At 42.3% G+C, this 17,653-nt stretch overlaps 1 protein-coding gene across 1 annotated transcript in view; it reads left to right on the plus strand.

The window, feature by feature from the left end:
• Nucleotides 1–10,316: 10,316 nt before the first annotated feature.
• The window catches only part of kif28 (kinesin family member 28), a 67,616-nt gene continuing 60,279 nt past the window's right edge, over nt 10,317–17,653 (plus strand). Inside the window, exons 1-3 of the mRNA XM_041207556.1 lie at nt 10,317–10,370; nt 15,201–15,392; nt 16,898–17,104. Coding sequence (XP_041063490.1) covers nt 10,317–10,370; nt 15,201–15,392; nt 16,898–17,104 — 453 coding nt within the window. The remainder of the gene's footprint in view (nt 10,371–15,200; nt 15,393–16,897; nt 17,105–17,653) is intronic.

The raw sequence follows: 17,653 nt of genomic DNA on the forward strand, positions 1-17,653 counted from the left end.
GAAAGCCAACATTCCATTTGCTTTCCCTATTACCTGTTGAACTTGTATGTTAGCTTTTTGTGATTCATACAGAAGGACTCCCAAATCCTTCTTGTGTGGCAGCCTTCTGCAGTCTTTCTCTATTCTTCCTGACAAAGTGCATAACCTCACATTTTCCCGCATTATATTCCATCTGCCAAGTTTTTGTGCACTCACTTAACCTGTCTCTATCCCTCTGTAGACTCCTTGTGTCATCCTCACCATTTGCCTTCCACCTATTTTTGTGTCATCTGCAAACTTGGCGATAGTACATTCACTTCCTTCATCTAAGTCATTAATATATATTGTAAATAATTGAGACCCCAGCACTGATCCCCTTGGCACTCCACTAGTTACAGTTTGCCGTCCCAAAAATGCCCCCCTTATCCCAACTTCTATTAGTTAGCCAATCCTCAATCCATGCTAATATACTACCACTAATACCATGGGCCCTTATTAAGTAGCCTTATGTGAAGTGCCTTATCGAATGCCTTTTGGGAATCCAAATATGTTACGTCTACTGGTTCCCCTTTATCTATCATGCTTGTTACTTCCTCAAAGAATTGTAATAAATTTGTTAGGCATGATTTCCCCTTCATGAAGCCATGCTGACTCTGCTTGATTATATTATGTATTTCTAAATGCTCTGCTATTACAACCTTTATAATAGATTCCAACATTTTCCCAATGACAGATGTTAACTGGCCTATAGTTACCTGTTTTTTGTCTCCCTTTTTGAATAAGGGTGCTACTTTGGCCATTCTCCAATCCTCTGGGACTTTTCCAGAATCTAAGGATTCTTGGAAGATTACTACCAATGCACCCACTATCTCTGTAGCAGCTTCCTTTAATATCCTAGGATGCAACCCATCAGGTCCAGGGGACTTATCAGCCTTTAGCCCCATTAGTTTCCATGAGACCTTTTTTCTAGTGATACTTATTGTATTTATTTCCTCCACCCCACTTTTGCCCCTTGATTATTTAGTATTTTTAGAATGCTATTAGTATCTTCTACTGTGAAGACTGAAGCAAAGTATTTATTCAACTCCTCTGCCATTCCCTGGTTCCCCGTTATTATTTCCCCAGCCTCATTCTCTGAGGGGCCTATGTTCTCTTTGGCCTCTCTCTTCCTTTTAATGTATTTAAAGAAACTCTTACTGTCCATTTTTAAATTACTTGCTAGTTTACCCTCAAAGGTTATTTTCTCCCTCTTTTTTTTGGTACAACTTTTTTTGGTATAATTTGATGCAACTGAGTAGCTTGCTAAGCCATTTCAGAGGGCATTTAAGAGTCAACCACATTCCTGTGGATCTGGAGTCACATGCAAGCCAGACAAGGACATCAGTGAACCAGATGGGCATTTACAATAATCAACATAGTTTTATGGCCACCGTTACTGAGACTAGGTTTTTAGTTCCAGATTTCATTGATCGGATTTAAATGCCAGCTGCCTTGGTGGATTTGAACCCATGTCCCCACAGTATGAGCCTGAGCCTTCTGGCTTACCAGTGACATTATGACTACGCCACCACCTCCCATTTGTCCTGAAACCACACCACCCCCGCCCCCCCACCCCCCCAACCGACCACTGGCCTCCCCCCCCGACCCAGAACATGCAATGTGCAGGTCCACTGGATACGCAATGGTAATCGTGAACCAAACTCCCAGTTAAGGCCGGATAGCCTCACTGCCTTGTGGATCCCTCAGGGGATTTGAAGGCCAAGGGAGTAAACCCTGACCAAAAATCTGGAATGGAGCCCATATGGTTTTACAGCTAGTATCTAAATATGTTGTATTTCCCAGCAACTCTTGCAACCAAGCCGGTGCCAAATGCAATGCTTTGCTTTCTTTTGGACTCAACCAGGGAGTTCAAGAGGGGGATCCTCATATTTGGGCAGTCCTGGGTCTCAAATTTTTCCCAGGCTGGCCCCCTGGAGAGGACCCTCCCGTCCTGTTACAGAGAGAGTTCACATAATAAATGCGACAGCAGTCATGAGAGATAAGTCCAAGTTTACTGGCATAGAGAGTGGGTGCAACAGGCTGTCTCTAACGGTGAGAGGGACCATCATGTCCACTGGTCAGCCACCATCACCTCAGGTCGGGCAGCTCCTGACTATAATGCTGACCCGCCACAGTTCTTCAGCTTCAATGGGTGCTTGCAGCCTTAGAATCTTTGCTCAACAAGTGGACAGAATCCATCACACCAGGCAAACAAACAAAACAGAATGAAAAGAAAGAGAGAAGATGCCAACTCTTCGAGTGGCAAGCTGGAACACCCGGACCATATGCATGAGAGACAACTCGCAGCTGCTCGGTAACACGCTCAAGACAGCTGGGATCGACTTGGAACCTAATGGGCCAAACATTGGCATGGCACACCTGGTCTCCTGTAAGGAAGCTGAGAGGATCACTGAAAGAAAAAATTACATGTTCATCTGGCAGGGCAAGAGTTCAGAGAAGTGGTGTGAGCAAGGTGTAGACTTTGCTGCAAGGAAATTGGTATTCTCGATGATAGAAACCCCACAAATGGTTCAGGATGTGTTCTCTCCAGCTGCCTCTCAACTCAAGCAGGGCCAGTTAACATAGGAACATAGGACTTAGGAGCAGGAGTGGGCCATTCAACTCTTCAAGCCTGCTTCATGCTCAATAAGAGCATGGCTGATCTGGTTGTGGTCTCAACTCCACTTTTCCGGTCTGTCCCCCCATAACCTTGTCTATCAAAAATCTATCCCATACAGCCTTGAATAAATTCAATGACTCAGCCTCCACTGCTTTCTGGAGAAGAGAATTCCACAGACTAATGATCCTCTGAGAAAAAAAACCCTCTCATCTCCATCTTAAAAAGGAAACCTCTTATTCTTCAACAGTCTCCCCTAATCGTAAATTCCCCCACAAGAGGAAACATCCTCCCAGTGTCCACCCTATCAAATCCCCTCAGGATCTTAAATCAAAAGAGGAAACTCTGGAAAAACTCAAGTCTGGCAGAATCTGTGAAGAGAGAAACAGAATCAACACTTTGAGCCCGAATGACTTCTTCTGAACTGAAGAGAAGTAGAAATGTGATGGGTTTTATGCTGTTGAAGAGCAGGTGGAGCAAAATAGGTCAGGAACCTCAGGATTTTAGATGTTTCAATAAAATCACCTCTCATCCTTCAAAACTCCAATGTATATGTCAGTGGTCCCTCAAAGGATGACGTCCATCAGGCTCGGTGAGATTTCAGATGACTGAGGAGCCCAATTCTGGATCCACATGTTCTTCCACAGAGGGAGCGTGTTGTGCAGGGGAGTGGAAATCGCAGCCCTGGGTTGGCTTCCTTCTCCTCCCTCTGCCACCGCCGTTCCACCAAAACAGCAGTCTTATCAGCCAGAACCTTTGTTGACTGGCAAAGATCCCTGTTGTCAAAGACACTTTGGCACAACTTGAAGAAGGCAGCAGTGGCACAGTTGACTCGGGTGTTGGACTTCATCATCGATGGTAGTCCCTTGGGAGAGGTGGTTGCTGTGATAGGGGAGGTGCTGCACATACTCCAGAGCTACCCCATCTACGTGGATGGCGCGGGGGATGCTCAGCTGGCCCGGGGAAGGTTGGTGAAGGACCTTTGTCTTGGCGATGTTTAAGGCCAGGCCAAGCCTCTTATACAAGGTGTTGAAGAGGTCAAGCGTCCTTTGCATGTCCTGTACAGAATGAGCCATCATGCAGCAGTCACCCGTAAACTGAAAATCTTGGATGTCCATGGTGGTGAGTTTTATTTTTGCCCGGAAGCGGAATGAGTCAAGTGAACCTTCTCTGAACTGCTTCTAACACAATTATCTATTTTTTCAAATAAGGAGATCAACACTATACACAGTACTCCAGATGTGGTTTCGCCAAGGCTATCTACAGTTGTAGTAAAACTTGCCTCCTTTTATATTCCATTCCCCTTGCAATAAATGACAACATTTCATTTGCCTTCCTAATCACTTGCATGCTACCTTTTGTGATTCATGTACCAGGAAACCCAGATCCCACAAGTTTTATGTAATTACCATCTTCTTTCAGAACAATCCGTGCCACAAGGTTTCATGGAGATATCCAAGATCAGGGCATTGGCACTAGCTGGATCTGATCATCACCAGACGTGACCCTGAATGGCAGCCTCAATTCATGCAGCTACCACAGGTGAGGATACAACCCTCCACTTTTTCATTCCCACCAGAATTGCCATCCTCATATCAATGTCTGCCTTACTGACTATCCAAATAAAAACCAACAGTCCTGCAACTTGATTGAATTGGTGCTCTCTGGCATTTCTACATAGAGTGCAGCAGCAAAATGGTACAGACTTCAAGACACCATCTACAATACTGCACTCCCAACATATGGGAAGCAAGAGGGGAAAATTGCTCACCGGTTCGAGGCTAACATCACTGTGATGGAACCTGAAGCCAAGTGATCCATTTTCATTATTTACAGGGGAGATCCAATTGAGAGGGCTCTGGATGAGCTGTTTGAAGTAAAGTCCTACAGGCTGTTTGGCAGTGCGCTAATGACTACTGTTACAACTTTGCCAGAATATCCAGATGTCCTATGACACAGGGGCATGTATGAAGGGATCAAAAAGTTCAAGGAAAACTGCTCCATTGCAAAGAAAGGCAGTCAGCTCATCACCGACTGAAATAAACAGTTGAAGAGGTAGGTGAAACGCTATTATTATAAGTGAAATGCTACATTGAGTTGTACTCCAGGGAGAACACTGTCACCCTGGAAGCTCCAGACACCATTCAGAGCCGGCCTGTAATGGCAGACTGGATATCAAATCCATGCTGGAGGTGCTTAGCAAAGCTATTGATTCACTTGCCATGGGCAAAACTCCAGGTGCTGATGCTATACTGCCTGAACTCATCAAGCACCAGAAACCAACAATCCTGCAGATATTCTGGTGTGAATGAAAAAGTGGAGGGTTGTATCCTTAACCTAGTGCACACCAGGGAGTGTATCAGCCAGTGCTATGGCAGCTGCATGAATTGAGACTGCCATTCAGAGTCACATCTAATGATGATCAGATCCAGCTGGTGCCAATGCTCTGATCTTGGATATCTCCAGGGAACTTTGTGGCAGTATGTTCTGAAAGAAGATGTTGGTTTGTTTCTGTTGAAGGGTCATGAGGACTCGAAACGTCAACTGTACTCTTCTCCGCCGATGCTGCCAGACCCGCTGAGTTTTTCTGGGTATTTTTTATTTTTTGTTGTGGTTGCATAAATCTTGTGGTACCATCCTCATTTATCTTTCCCAGGTCACAAAGTCCAATGCAGAGGTGGGCTGTGCCCACCCTTTCATTGAAATCCTCCAGGGAGTAAAGATGTTCTGACTTAGGGATTCTGTTGCTAGCAGAGCCAAGCTCCTCATAGAACTGTTTTTTTTTTACCTCAGTAGTGGAGCACAGTATTGGAACATAGATACATCCTATTGGAGCATGACTGTCTCTGTTTCTGCTGGAGGGAGGGGGCAGTGCCCCAGGATATGTATGATGGCAAAGATTGAGACCCTGTGCAAGAACATGCAGTGATTGCAGCAACTGTTAATAAGTCCTTGAGGGACACCAGAGATAATGGTGCAGGAGCAGGAAGAGAAGCCAGTGCAACTGATTCCCTGGCAGTGACCAGATGGTAAGAATGGAACCAAGTGAGAGCAGACCCATTCAGCAAGACGGCAATGGAAAGGTGCTGGAGGAGGATGGTGTGGTCAACTGTGTCAAAGGTTGCAGAGAGGTTGAGAAGGACAAAAGGGGAAAGGTTACGTCTGCCAGTCACATAAGATGTAATTTGTGACCTTGAGGAGAGTTGCCAACTGCCTTATCCTCACCAACCCTCTCTGTCACATCATCAAAAAATCTCAGTGGAGTGAGTTAAACACGATTTGTCCTTAACAAATCCATGCCAGATTTCAGCAATTAATCCACATTTGTCCACTTGCCTGTTAATTTTGTCCCGAGTTACTGTTTCTAGAAGTTTTCCCACCACTGAGGTAAAACTGACTGGCCTGTAGTTGCTGGGTTTATCCTTGGTGTAACACAGGAACATAGGAACAGGAGTAGTTCATTCGGCCTGTTGAGCCAGCTCTGCCATTCAGTTAGATCATGGATGGTCATCTACCTCAAGGCCACTTTCTCAATGCACTATCTCCATATCCCTTGATGGCATTAGTCTCCAGAAATCTATTGATTTCTGTCTTGAAAATGCTCAATGATTGAGCTTCCACAGCCCTTTGGGGTAGAGAATTCCAAAGATTCACCACCCTCTGAGTAAAGAAATCCCTCCTCATCTCAGTCTTAAATATATTAGGGAATTATAGACCAGTCAGCCTGACATCAGTAGTGGGGAAAATTCTAGAATCCGTTATAAAAGATTTAATAACTAAGCACTTGGAAAACAGTGGCAGAATCGGACAGAGTCAGCATAGATTTACGAAAGGGAAATCATGCTTGACAAATCTACTGGAATTTTTCGAGGATGTAACTAGTAGAGTTGATGAGGGGGAACCAGTGGATGTTGTTCATTTGGACTTTCAGAAGGCTTTCGACAAAGTCCCACATAAGACATTAGCGTGTAAAATTAAAGTGCATGGGATTGGGGGTAGTGCATTGAGATGGATAGAAAACTGATTGGTAGACAGGAAACAAAGAGTAGGAATAAACAGGTCTTTTCCCGAATGGCAGGCAGTGACTAGTGGGGTACCACAGGGATTGGTGCTGGGACCCCAGCTATTCACAATATATATTAATGATTTAGATGAGGGAACTAAATGTAATAGCTCCAATTTGCAGATGACACAAAGCTGGGTGGGAGGGTGAGCTGTGAGGAGGATGCAGAGATGCTTCAGTGTGATTTGGACAAGTTGAGTGTGTGGGCAAATGCATGGCAGATGCAGTATAATGTGAATAAATGTGAAGTTATCCACTTTGGTAGCAAAAAACAGGAAGGCAGATTATTATCTGAATGGCTATCAATTGAGATAGGGGAACGTGCAACGAGACCTGGATGTCCTCGTACACCAGTCACTGAAGCTAAGCATACAGGTGCAGCAGGCAGTAAAGAAGGCAAATGGTATGTTGGCCTTCATACCCAGAGGATTCGAGTACAGGAGCAGGGATGTCTTGCTGCAATTATACAGGGCCTTGGTGACAACACACCTGGAATATTGTGTGCAGTTTTGATCTCCTTATCTGAGGAAGAATGTTTTTGCTATAGAGGGAGTGCAGCGAAGGTTTACCAGACTGATTCCTGGGATAGCAGGACTGACATATGAGGAGAGATTGAGTCGGTTAGGATTCTATTTACTGCAGTTCAGAAGAATGAGGGAGGTTCTCACAGAAACCTATAAAATGCTAACAGGACTAGACAAGGTAGATGCAGGAAGGATGTTCCCGATGGTGGGGAAGTCCAGAACTAGGATTCATGGTCTGAGAATACAGGGTAGACCATTTAGGACTGAGATGAGGAGGAATTTCTTCACCTAGAGAGTAGTGAGCCTGTGGAATTCGCTACCACAGAAAGTAGTTGAGGCCAAAACATTGTATGTTTTCAAGAAGGAGTTAGATATAGTTCTTGGGGCAAAAGGGATCAAAGGATATGAGGAGAAAGCAGGAGCAGGCCATTGAGTTGGATGATCAGCCATGATCATGATGAATGGCAGAGCAGGCTTGAAGGGCTGAATGGCCTATTCCTGCTCCTATTTTCTAAATGTCCTACCCCTTATCCTGAGATTATGTCTCCTGGTTCTAGATTCACCAGCCAGAGGAAACATTCTATCCACATCTATCCTGTCACACCCTGTAAGAATTTTGTAAGTTTCAATGAGATCACCTCTTTCTTCGAAACTCCAGTGAATACTGGTTTAATTTCATCAATCTCTCCTCATAAAACAATCCAGCCATCCCGGGGATTAATCTGGTGAACCTACATTACACTTCCTCAATAGCAAGTATCTTCCTTAGATAGGGAGACCAAAACTGTGCACAATGCTCCAGGTGTGGTATCACCAAGGCTCTTTACCATAGCAGCAAGACACCTTTACTCCTGTTCTCAAATCCCCTTGCAATAAAGGCCAACATACCATTTGCCTTCCTTATTGATTGTTGCTAGCTTTTAGTGACTCACAAACAAGGGCATCCAGATCCCTTAGGACACCAACACTTCCCAATCTTTCACCATTTAAGAAATATTCTGTCTTTCTGTTTTTTCTACCACAGTGGATAACTTCACATTTATTCACATTATATTCCATCTGCCATGTTCTTGCCCATTCACTTAGCCTGTCCAAGTTTGCTTGAAGCCGCCTTGCATCCTCCTCACAACTTTTATTCTCATCTAGATTTGTGTTATCAGCAAATTTGGAAACATTGCAATTGGTCCCCATATCCAAATCATTAATGTAGATTGCGAACAACTGATCTACATCGGCTGTTGTAGATCAGCTGATCTACAGTCTTAGCACTGATCCTTACGGTATCCCACTAATAACAGCCTGCCGTTCGGAGAATGACCCTTTTATTCCTACTCTTTGCTTTCTGTCTGCTAACCAATTCTCAATCCATACTACTATATTACCCCCAATCCCATGTGCTCTAGTTTTATTTACTAACCTCCTGTGTGGGACCTTACCAAAAGCCTTCTGAAAATCCAAATGCACTACATCCACTGGTTCTCCTTTATCTATGCTGCAAGTAACATCTTCAAAAAACTCCAACAGGTTTGTCAACTATGATTTCCCTTTCATAAATCCATGTTGACTCTGCCCAATATTACCACTACTTTCTAAATGAACAGTTATCATATCCTTTATAATAGATTCTAACATTTTCCCTATTACTGATGTCAAACAAGCAGGTCTGTAGTTCTCCATTCTCCTCCCTCCCTTCTTAAATAGTGGGGTTACATTTGCTCAAATCTTCATTTCCAAATCTCCAGTCCTCTGGCACCAAACCTTTACCTAAGGTGGGCTGAAGGATTATGGCCAATGCTTCAGAAATTTCCACCCTTAATTCCCTCAGTATCCTTGGGTGCATCTCAACCCTGTCCTGGTGACTTATCAATTTTAATTACAGCCAGCCTAACTAATTCCTCTTAGTCACAGGGTCATAGAGTCATTTACACCCACAAAAGGAGGCCACTCAGCCCAACGAGTCCATGCCAGCTCCTCGCAGAGCAATCTATTCAGTCTCACATCCCCCGTAGCCCTGCAAGTTTATTTCCTTCAAGTACCCAACCAATTTGCTTTTGAAATCATTGAGCGTCTCTGCTTCCACCACTCTCTACCTTTATCTCTTCTTTATCAATTTTCAGCCCATCAAGTTTCTCTTTCACTATGACTTGGGCAGCATCTTCTTTCTTGATAAAGACGATGCAAGGTACTCCTTTTGTACCTCAGCATAGAAAACCTTGCTGTTCCCTAATTGGCCCCACCTCCCTTTTTATCACCCTTTTCCCATTAGTATGTCTATAGAAGCCATTTGGATTCCTGTTTTTGTTAGCTGCAAGTCTCCTCTCAAGCTCCCTTATGGTTCCATTAAGCTAATGGTTAACTAAATAAAAATAACATCATACTAAAATTAATCTTTTACTAACAGTCATTTTCAAAAGGATTCAATGGTTTAAATGTTGTCTTGTCTGAGAGTAACACCACTTCTAAAGGCAGTGAGACTACTTGGGAAGTATGATTGTTTCTCAATTGCACTTTATTTTTCTACAAATTAAAATGTATGAGTTGGCTCTAAACTAGCTTGGGAATCCCATAAGCTATTCAGTCACCGGAGATGCAGTCTATTCTTTCCCGATGTGATAGATCAGTTTCAAGTTGGCTGTTTTGTTGTGCACTTTATCCATTTAAAAACGCGCTGTCAAGTTCAGTAACTTGGCTCAAACAACCCAAATATCCAAATTACATTTTCTCTTTTCCCCACTGCACCCTAATAAGACGTGTGCTGTCTAAGTTTGGTGACCTAGAGAGATGGAGGGCAGGTTTCGGTGTATATTGTGTCTGTAGAGATACTTCATTTCCTGATTGTTGGCTGGGCAACCAAGTGTTCAGGTAACTCTTTAGTTCCCCCACCCCCACTCCCAACACAGTTGCTACACTTGATGCCACCAGCCTGACATTCAGTCACCCATCTTGCAGAGAGAAAGTAATGTGGGCAGAAAACCAGGCAAAGAGCATTTAAGTTAAAGTGACATCCTGTAATAAACATTAGGTTAAACAAGGCAGCTAGGACGCCACTCATATTATTAACTTATCAATTTTTGCTTTCAAGGAAGAATGAAAAATGCTGAGTGCAGACAGTGTGAAAGTGGCAGTCCGTGTTCGCCCCTTTAACCAGGTGAGTGGGAGCTACAGGCACTTGTTAAATATTTCAAGTGATTAACACAGAAGTTATTAATGTACACAACGGCAATGATTAAACTAAAGCTGGTTCATAGTTATTACGTATTTTATTGCTGTAGGTTCTTTCTAGCAGGGGTTAAAGTAGGTCCTTGTTTTTTTAAATTCTTCTATATCTAACTATCCAACCTCAAAACCTTACAGGATCTCTGTACCCCTCCAATTTGGACCTCCTGCACATCTCTAATTTTAATCGCTCCACCATTCGTGGGTGCACTTTCAGCTGCCTAGGCTCTATGTCCTGGAATTCCCTTCCGAAACTCTCTCTACCCGTCTGCCTTTCTTCAATACCATCTTTAAAACTTACCAACTTTACCAAGCTTTTGGTCATCTGTCCTAATTTCTCCTTATGTGGTGACATTCCTGTGAAGTGCTTTGGGGCATTTTACTACATTAGAGGAGCTCAGTAAATGCTAATTGGGGTAAATGCACTCTAATACAGAGCCAGCATTAAAGCTTAAATGCAAATGGTCAGGTGAGATCAATTCATTGGGTTGAACTGAACAGCCTGAAAGTCACCAAACTTAGACAGTGTACATCATATTAGGGAGCAGTGGGGAGAAGAGAAAATGTAAATCGGGTATTTGGATTGTTTGAGCCAAGTTACTGAACTTGACAGTGCATTTTGAAATGGATGAAGTGCGCAAGGAAACAGCAAACTCGAAAATGACCTTGATGAAATGTCTGATGAAATTCCATACCTGCTGGCTCTTGTATTTGGTCCAAATAAATTAAGTTAAAAAGCCACGCTAATTAAAATACTTCTATTTATTTGTCCTTGAACACGATTGCACCAATTGCCTTGTCCTGTAACCCTAAACGAAATCAGTAATTAATCTAATGAGTGAACCACTGCAAATATATATATTTAAAATTAGGGAAAGGGAAACTCTACCAAGGCATTGGGTCCAATTTTAACTCTGGGCAAGTAGATAGGTTTTGAATGAGTTAATGTCTCACCCATCGCTTCTCTGATTGTTATCCCTACTAGAAATTACAGGTATGTAGACCTCAGGTGTAAACAAGATGAGGCTTGATTGTGATGATCTCCATGGTTATATAGCTCAATGACATGATAAGAAATAGGAGTAGGAGTAGGCCATTCGACCCCTCAAGCCTATTCCGTTAGTCAATAAGATCATCGCTGTTCTGATGTGGCCTTAACTCCAGTTTCTTGTCTCTCCCCCAAAGCCCTTGACACCCTTGTCAATCAAAAATCTATCTAACACAGCTTTGAATATAGTCATTGACCTGACATTCACTGCTTGCTGCGGGAGAGAATTCCAAACACTAATGACCCTCTGAGAGAAGAAATTCCTCCTCATCTCCATTTAAATTTGAGACCCCTTATTTTGAAAATGGGCCTCCTAGTTCTAGATTCCCCCCACAAGGAGAAACATTCTCTCAGCATCTACCCTGTCAAACCCCCCTCAGAATCTTGTATATTTCAATAAGATCACCTCACATTCTCCTAAACTCCAATGAGTAGAAGCCCAAACAGCTCACCCATTCATAGGACAACCCCTTCATCCCAAGAACTCATTGTTCTGAGCTCCCTTATCGAATGCCCTACAGATTCCTCAATAATGAATCCATTAAGTCTTTGCTGAAATCTGTGTGGATCTTCGAAGCTTCTAACTTGCAACAGCCCAAAAAAGCCACCTTAAAAGCATTCATATGCACACAGCTCCAGAGTAGTTTTTGCTTTCACTAAGAACCTCTTTCTTATGTACAGTTGCATGCTGAAACACTAAGAGCACACACACCACAGCCTCAAGAGGACAGCTTGAAAGTTTGCCGAGGAGGTTGCCATACCCCACACCTCCAGCTTTCTGGGAACTTAACATGAATTCTGTCCACTACTGTTAGTAAGATAATACAGCGTGCATCCCCTTTCTTCCCCTCTTCATCAGCTGACTAGTTTATTTAAGATTTTCACTTAAACCACAATCAACTCTAGCCTTCCAAACTCTATATAAAGGAGTCCTTGCCATAGTCTACTGGAAAAGGCACTGACTTAGTATAATACTCTCTTATACCCATGATGTCCTTAATAGATTTGTTGAGAGCATCATTCATGGACAGAGGATGCTTTTGACCATGGATGCAACAGGTTTTAGCCATCAGAAAATCTATTTTGGATTAACTTTTGTGTAAATGTGCACCCTATAGAGATCCTGCTCGATATGCCCAATGATCCTAATGGACACAAAATATGCTGCATTATAATCTACCTACACAGCAGGCTTTGATGCTCTGATGCTTTCATATTGATCTGCTTGCACCTAAAAGTTATCCTTCCTTTTGCTGTTAACTCTAAAGGATCTTGCTTACTGGATGAGCATCTAGAAGGCTGGTTTATTTATGACTTTGGCTGCAGAGGCAATAAGATCATTGGCTACATCATCTGTCTTCAAGTGTGCCCTATATAGCTCAATGGTCAACAATATCCTTCCTGTGGCCGATTGCTTGTATTATAGGGGTCAACAGCAACTCTTACGTGGCACTAACTCTTTTCACAAAGCAAGATTTTTGCCCAAGACAGTTATCCACTTAATAAAATTGAAGGCGGTCCAAAGTTTCCCTGTAGCATCAAACAGCTTAACTGGAAAGGAAAGGACATGCCAAGGTAATTCACAACTCCATGAGTGATTGCTGCCACATTCTGAACTATGCCAGTGCTGCACAATTGTTTAACCCTGCAAAGGTAGCAGAGGGCATTACTGCTGATAGAATGTGTACTGCCATTGAATAGCCAGGCCTGACAGTGATCCATAAAGATCACTGGACAGTTAACAAGGGCTGTATCTACACTCATGAGAAGTTTTTGGCACTTAGCATCATGCACTAATCCCACTTGCCATAGCATAAATCTCTTAAAAGAGTACCTTTGATCTCAAGAAGTTAATAGAACAGGTTCTAGTGTAAATAGGTTCAGATTAGTAATCAAAGCCATTCCCTATTCCTGTTAGAGTTCAATAAGCCTTTCAACATTTCGGCATTTTGGTGATCATAGAACCTAGTGCATTATTTATTGATTAGTCAAGGCAAGGACACAAATCCATTCATGACGAATAAAACAATGGCCTTCCTACCATCAAGAAGTTGGTATTGCAGGTGGCAAAAGGCAGTTCAAAATTTTGTGAGGAATCTCCACAGTTGCCTGATCAAGTGACCTCTAAGACATATCAGAAGTGGCCAATACGGCATCCACATGAATGCACACATCACAAGCTCTCATGACTAATGACTATAAGTGTGTTGAGTGCACAAGGTTGCATCCCCTGTTCAACCTAGATATAAAGCCGAATGTTTCTAGGTACTAATGCCAGATTGCTTCATCGCGGTGGAGTTGGCACCAAGATCTCTACCAGGGTACCTCACAAGGACATCCAAAATCATCCTTAACCCAGTTGCACCCAAGAGGAGCTGGGCACTACTACCCTAGCCAAGAGCTTAACCCATCTGGAAACATTTTCAAAGCAGAGTCCATCCACCCAGGAAAAGAAGGGATTTCAAGATGACATTTAGCTGAAATCTTTGTTGCTTAGAAACTAGTGCTTTCAATGACATATAGGCCATATCTTTGGTAGCTGACCCACATTCGCCAAGAGGTTAGCATATATTTGATAAGTGGGTCTGCCTATTTGCTAGAAGCAAGTTCATTTAATAAGCAGCAGTTTTGCGTTGTTGAAAGTAACTGCCATTCTTAAGCATTGTCTAGTCAACATTTATAAGATTTCACCTTTAAACTACTGCTGGAAACCAGTGTTTCATTAATGACCATCTGTTCAACATCATATGAGCTTTAAAACCACAGCTGGTCCATCAGTCACTTTACACTCCTGCCAACCTTTTCTCTAACATTAGTGAACAGAGAATCACTGTCTACATTAGGCAGCAAATGACAACTGAGGAACATGAAGAATGAAGTACAAATGGCTGCCATTTTGATCCAATTAACTGGCGCATGTAATCCCATTCACATTAGCTCTAGTATTAGTAATACAGATGAGGCATTAAACCATGGCCCCTCAGGTGGTAAAAGATCCACATGGCACTATTTCAAAGAAGAGCAGGAGCGGGGAAGTTCTTCCCAGTGACCTATCCAATATTTATCCATCAACAAACATCACAAAAAACAGATTATCTGGCCATTATCACATTTCTGTCTTTGGGATCTTGCTGTGCACAAATTGGCTGTTGTGCTTCCCATATTACAACAGTGACTACACTTCATAAGTGCTTCATTGGCTGTGAAGTGCTTTGGGATGTCCTGAGCTTGTGAAAGGTGCTACATAAAGACAAGTTCTTTTTATTTTTTTGTAATAAGAGTTACCCTACTAATTAAATTATTGCACCTCTGTTGGTTATTTGTCAATGGATATAATTAATCCAGTTCTTTTGTCCTGCATTGAATGGATGATGTTCATTCTACTAATCTAGTGAGTGTGCTATTGCTTTTCTCCAGTCTTGCTATTTTAATGTACTCAGTTTTCTCACTTGGGGTCCAGTGCAAAGCATGTTCTGTGATATTCTCCACTGCCACAATGCCTGCCAATAGTTACAGCCTACACTGGTATCTCCTTAGGTTGTGGCACATTGAGTCTACACTGGTGACATTATGGGATATCTTCCATCAGCCGTATGTAGGGAATAATCTTAACCTAAAGCAATTCCTCATGCACTGTTGCAAATATTTCTACATCAGCTCCTATCTGAATAACATATTTTTTTAAACAAAGCGTCACCCTACATATCTTAACAGATGGAGAAGGATGCAGGAAGCCGTTGCATTATCTCCACGGTTTTAAATAGCATCACAGTTTGTGATCCCAGAAATCGGAACAACACCAAAAGTTTTACATTTGACCTGTCCTATTGGTCACACAGTGCATTTATTAAAAACGAAGAGGGAATTCTTATTCCAGATGGACCTACTAGCAGATACGCAGACCAGGTAAGATTACATTGCTGCTCTCTGGAAGGACCAGGCTTTTATTATACAAACTAATGTTGACTTTATTTAGAGCACAGGATCTAGGCAGACTCTTCTGTTTAGCACTGAGTGAATTTTGCGTTGCTTCAGGAGCAGTACTGCAGTTGGTGCATGGGAACATCAGAAAAATTAATTTCAGGTGATAGTATTTCCTTTCAAACAGTGCAAGTTCCCTGTGACATTATCTCACAATAAGCTTGGGATAAGGTTAACATGTAGGAAATTTTTTTAATGCATGTCTCTTTTAATTAGCATGTTAAACTGAATGGCTTTTTTGTTTCATTTATTTTTAATCTCGAATAGGACACAGGAATATAAGTTAAATATGAAGTGTGATCATCTAATCAGCTAAAGTTCTCTCCTGGGAATTACAGCCACTATACAAAAGATGGTCTGATCCCTCTGACTATGTAAGGACGTAAGTCTTGATGCCTGAGGGTTATTTTGTTTGGAAGTGTACATGTCTCTCTTTCAAATTATGAGGCATTAAACTTAAACCCATTTCTCCATTCTACCCAGTCAATGCACCAAGAAGAACACTTTCCAAGGCCAGGCTGAACGAGGCACCAAAGGGTTTATTCCTGAATTCCTGACCCAGGACCATTCTGATAATGTGGGATGGCACAAAGCTGAACTTTAAAGCTTGTGTGATGGTTCAAAGTGTTGCCCGGAGTGGCACTTGGGCTTTCATACATCTGAGTATGTTCCTAAATGGCAAGAAGCTAGGAATAATAGATGAGCTGAGAGATGTAGAGGATCCAATTACAGAAATCACTAAAATCTATTGGACAGACACAAAAACAACTTAAAAAAGCTAATTGAATGTTGACCATTATCTCAAGAGGTCCAAAATAATGGGGCTGGAGTTATGTCACAGCTGTACAGAGCTTTAATTTGGCCCTGACCTGGACTAGTGCCTCTAATTTTGGACACCAAGTCTCAGGAAGAAGATATTGGCCTTGGGGTGGGTGCAGCACAGATTCACCAAAATGCTAGTGAGGCTTAAAAGGTTAAGTTATGAGGGCAGGTTTCATAAACTAGGCTTGTATCCCCTTAACTATATTGTCTATAAATGGGCAATCTAATTGAGGTGTTTAAGATGATTTCTGGATTTACTTGGTTGGATTGAGTAAAACTATTTCCTCTGGTGGGAGAATCCAGGACAATTAGGTATAATCTTAATATTCAGGTCATTTGGGGGCAATGTCAGGAAGCACTTCTTCACACAAAGGGCTGTGGAAGTCTGGGACTCTTCCCAACCCCCAAAAAGCTGTTGATGCTGGCGTTAATTGAAAATTTCAAAACTGAGTTTTGTTAGGCAGGATATTATGGGTTACAGAACCAAGGCAGGTAGATGGAGTTAATTCAAGGAGAATTTTATCAATTGCATAGAGACACAGAAGAGAATGTGGATAAATGGAGAGGAAAGAAAACCACTGAACTTTGTTTAAAATTTGTTTTCTTAGAGAAGAGTGTTTGATGATCTTGGCCAAGAAGTGTTGAACAATGCGTGGAAGGGATACAATGCTACACTGTTAGCCTATGGTCAGACGGGCTCAGGAAAGAGTTACTCTATGATCGGTTATGGTCCAGACAGAGGGATAATCCCATTAACTTGTGATGAGTTGTTCAAAGCAATCAAACAAAATCAAGAACATGATAAACAGTACCAGGTAAGGATTAATTATTATCAAATGAAATGTTTGAAGGTTGGTAATGGGCATTGGGGTTTAGTGGGTATTTGGGATCAATAGGCACTTGGCGAAAGATACCAGCTTTGAGATGGATAGCGGTTACTTTGGAGACTGGGAGCAGGTATTGGTAGGTAATTGATGGAAGCAGATTAAGTGTAAAATGAAGCCTAGAATATCTAAAAGATGCTTATTTAGGTATTGCACATTATTAGTGATGGCTAAGTATTCCAGCATACTTTACAAATAGATGCTCTAGCTGCTTTTACAAATCATTAACTATTTGAGAAGAATAGCAGAGAGAACCCAGCTGGCTCTTCAGGGATAAACACCATTCATTATCCAACCCGCCTTGGGCTGAAGGGTTTGTCACCTGAGAAAAGGTTGAACAGGTTAGGTCTATGCTCATTGGAGTTTAGAAGAATGAGAGGTGATCTTATTGAAATGCTTAGGATTCTGAGGGGGTTTGACAGGGTGGATGCTGAAAGGATGTTTCCCTTCGTGGGGGAATCTAGAACTAGGGGACACAGT

Source organism: Carcharodon carcharias, chromosome 2 (assembly GCF_017639515.1).
Source record: "Carcharodon carcharias isolate sCarCar2 chromosome 2, sCarCar2.pri, whole genome shotgun sequence".
Classification (NCBI taxonomy): Eukaryota; Metazoa; Chordata; class Chondrichthyes; order Lamniformes; family Lamnidae; genus Carcharodon; species Carcharodon carcharias.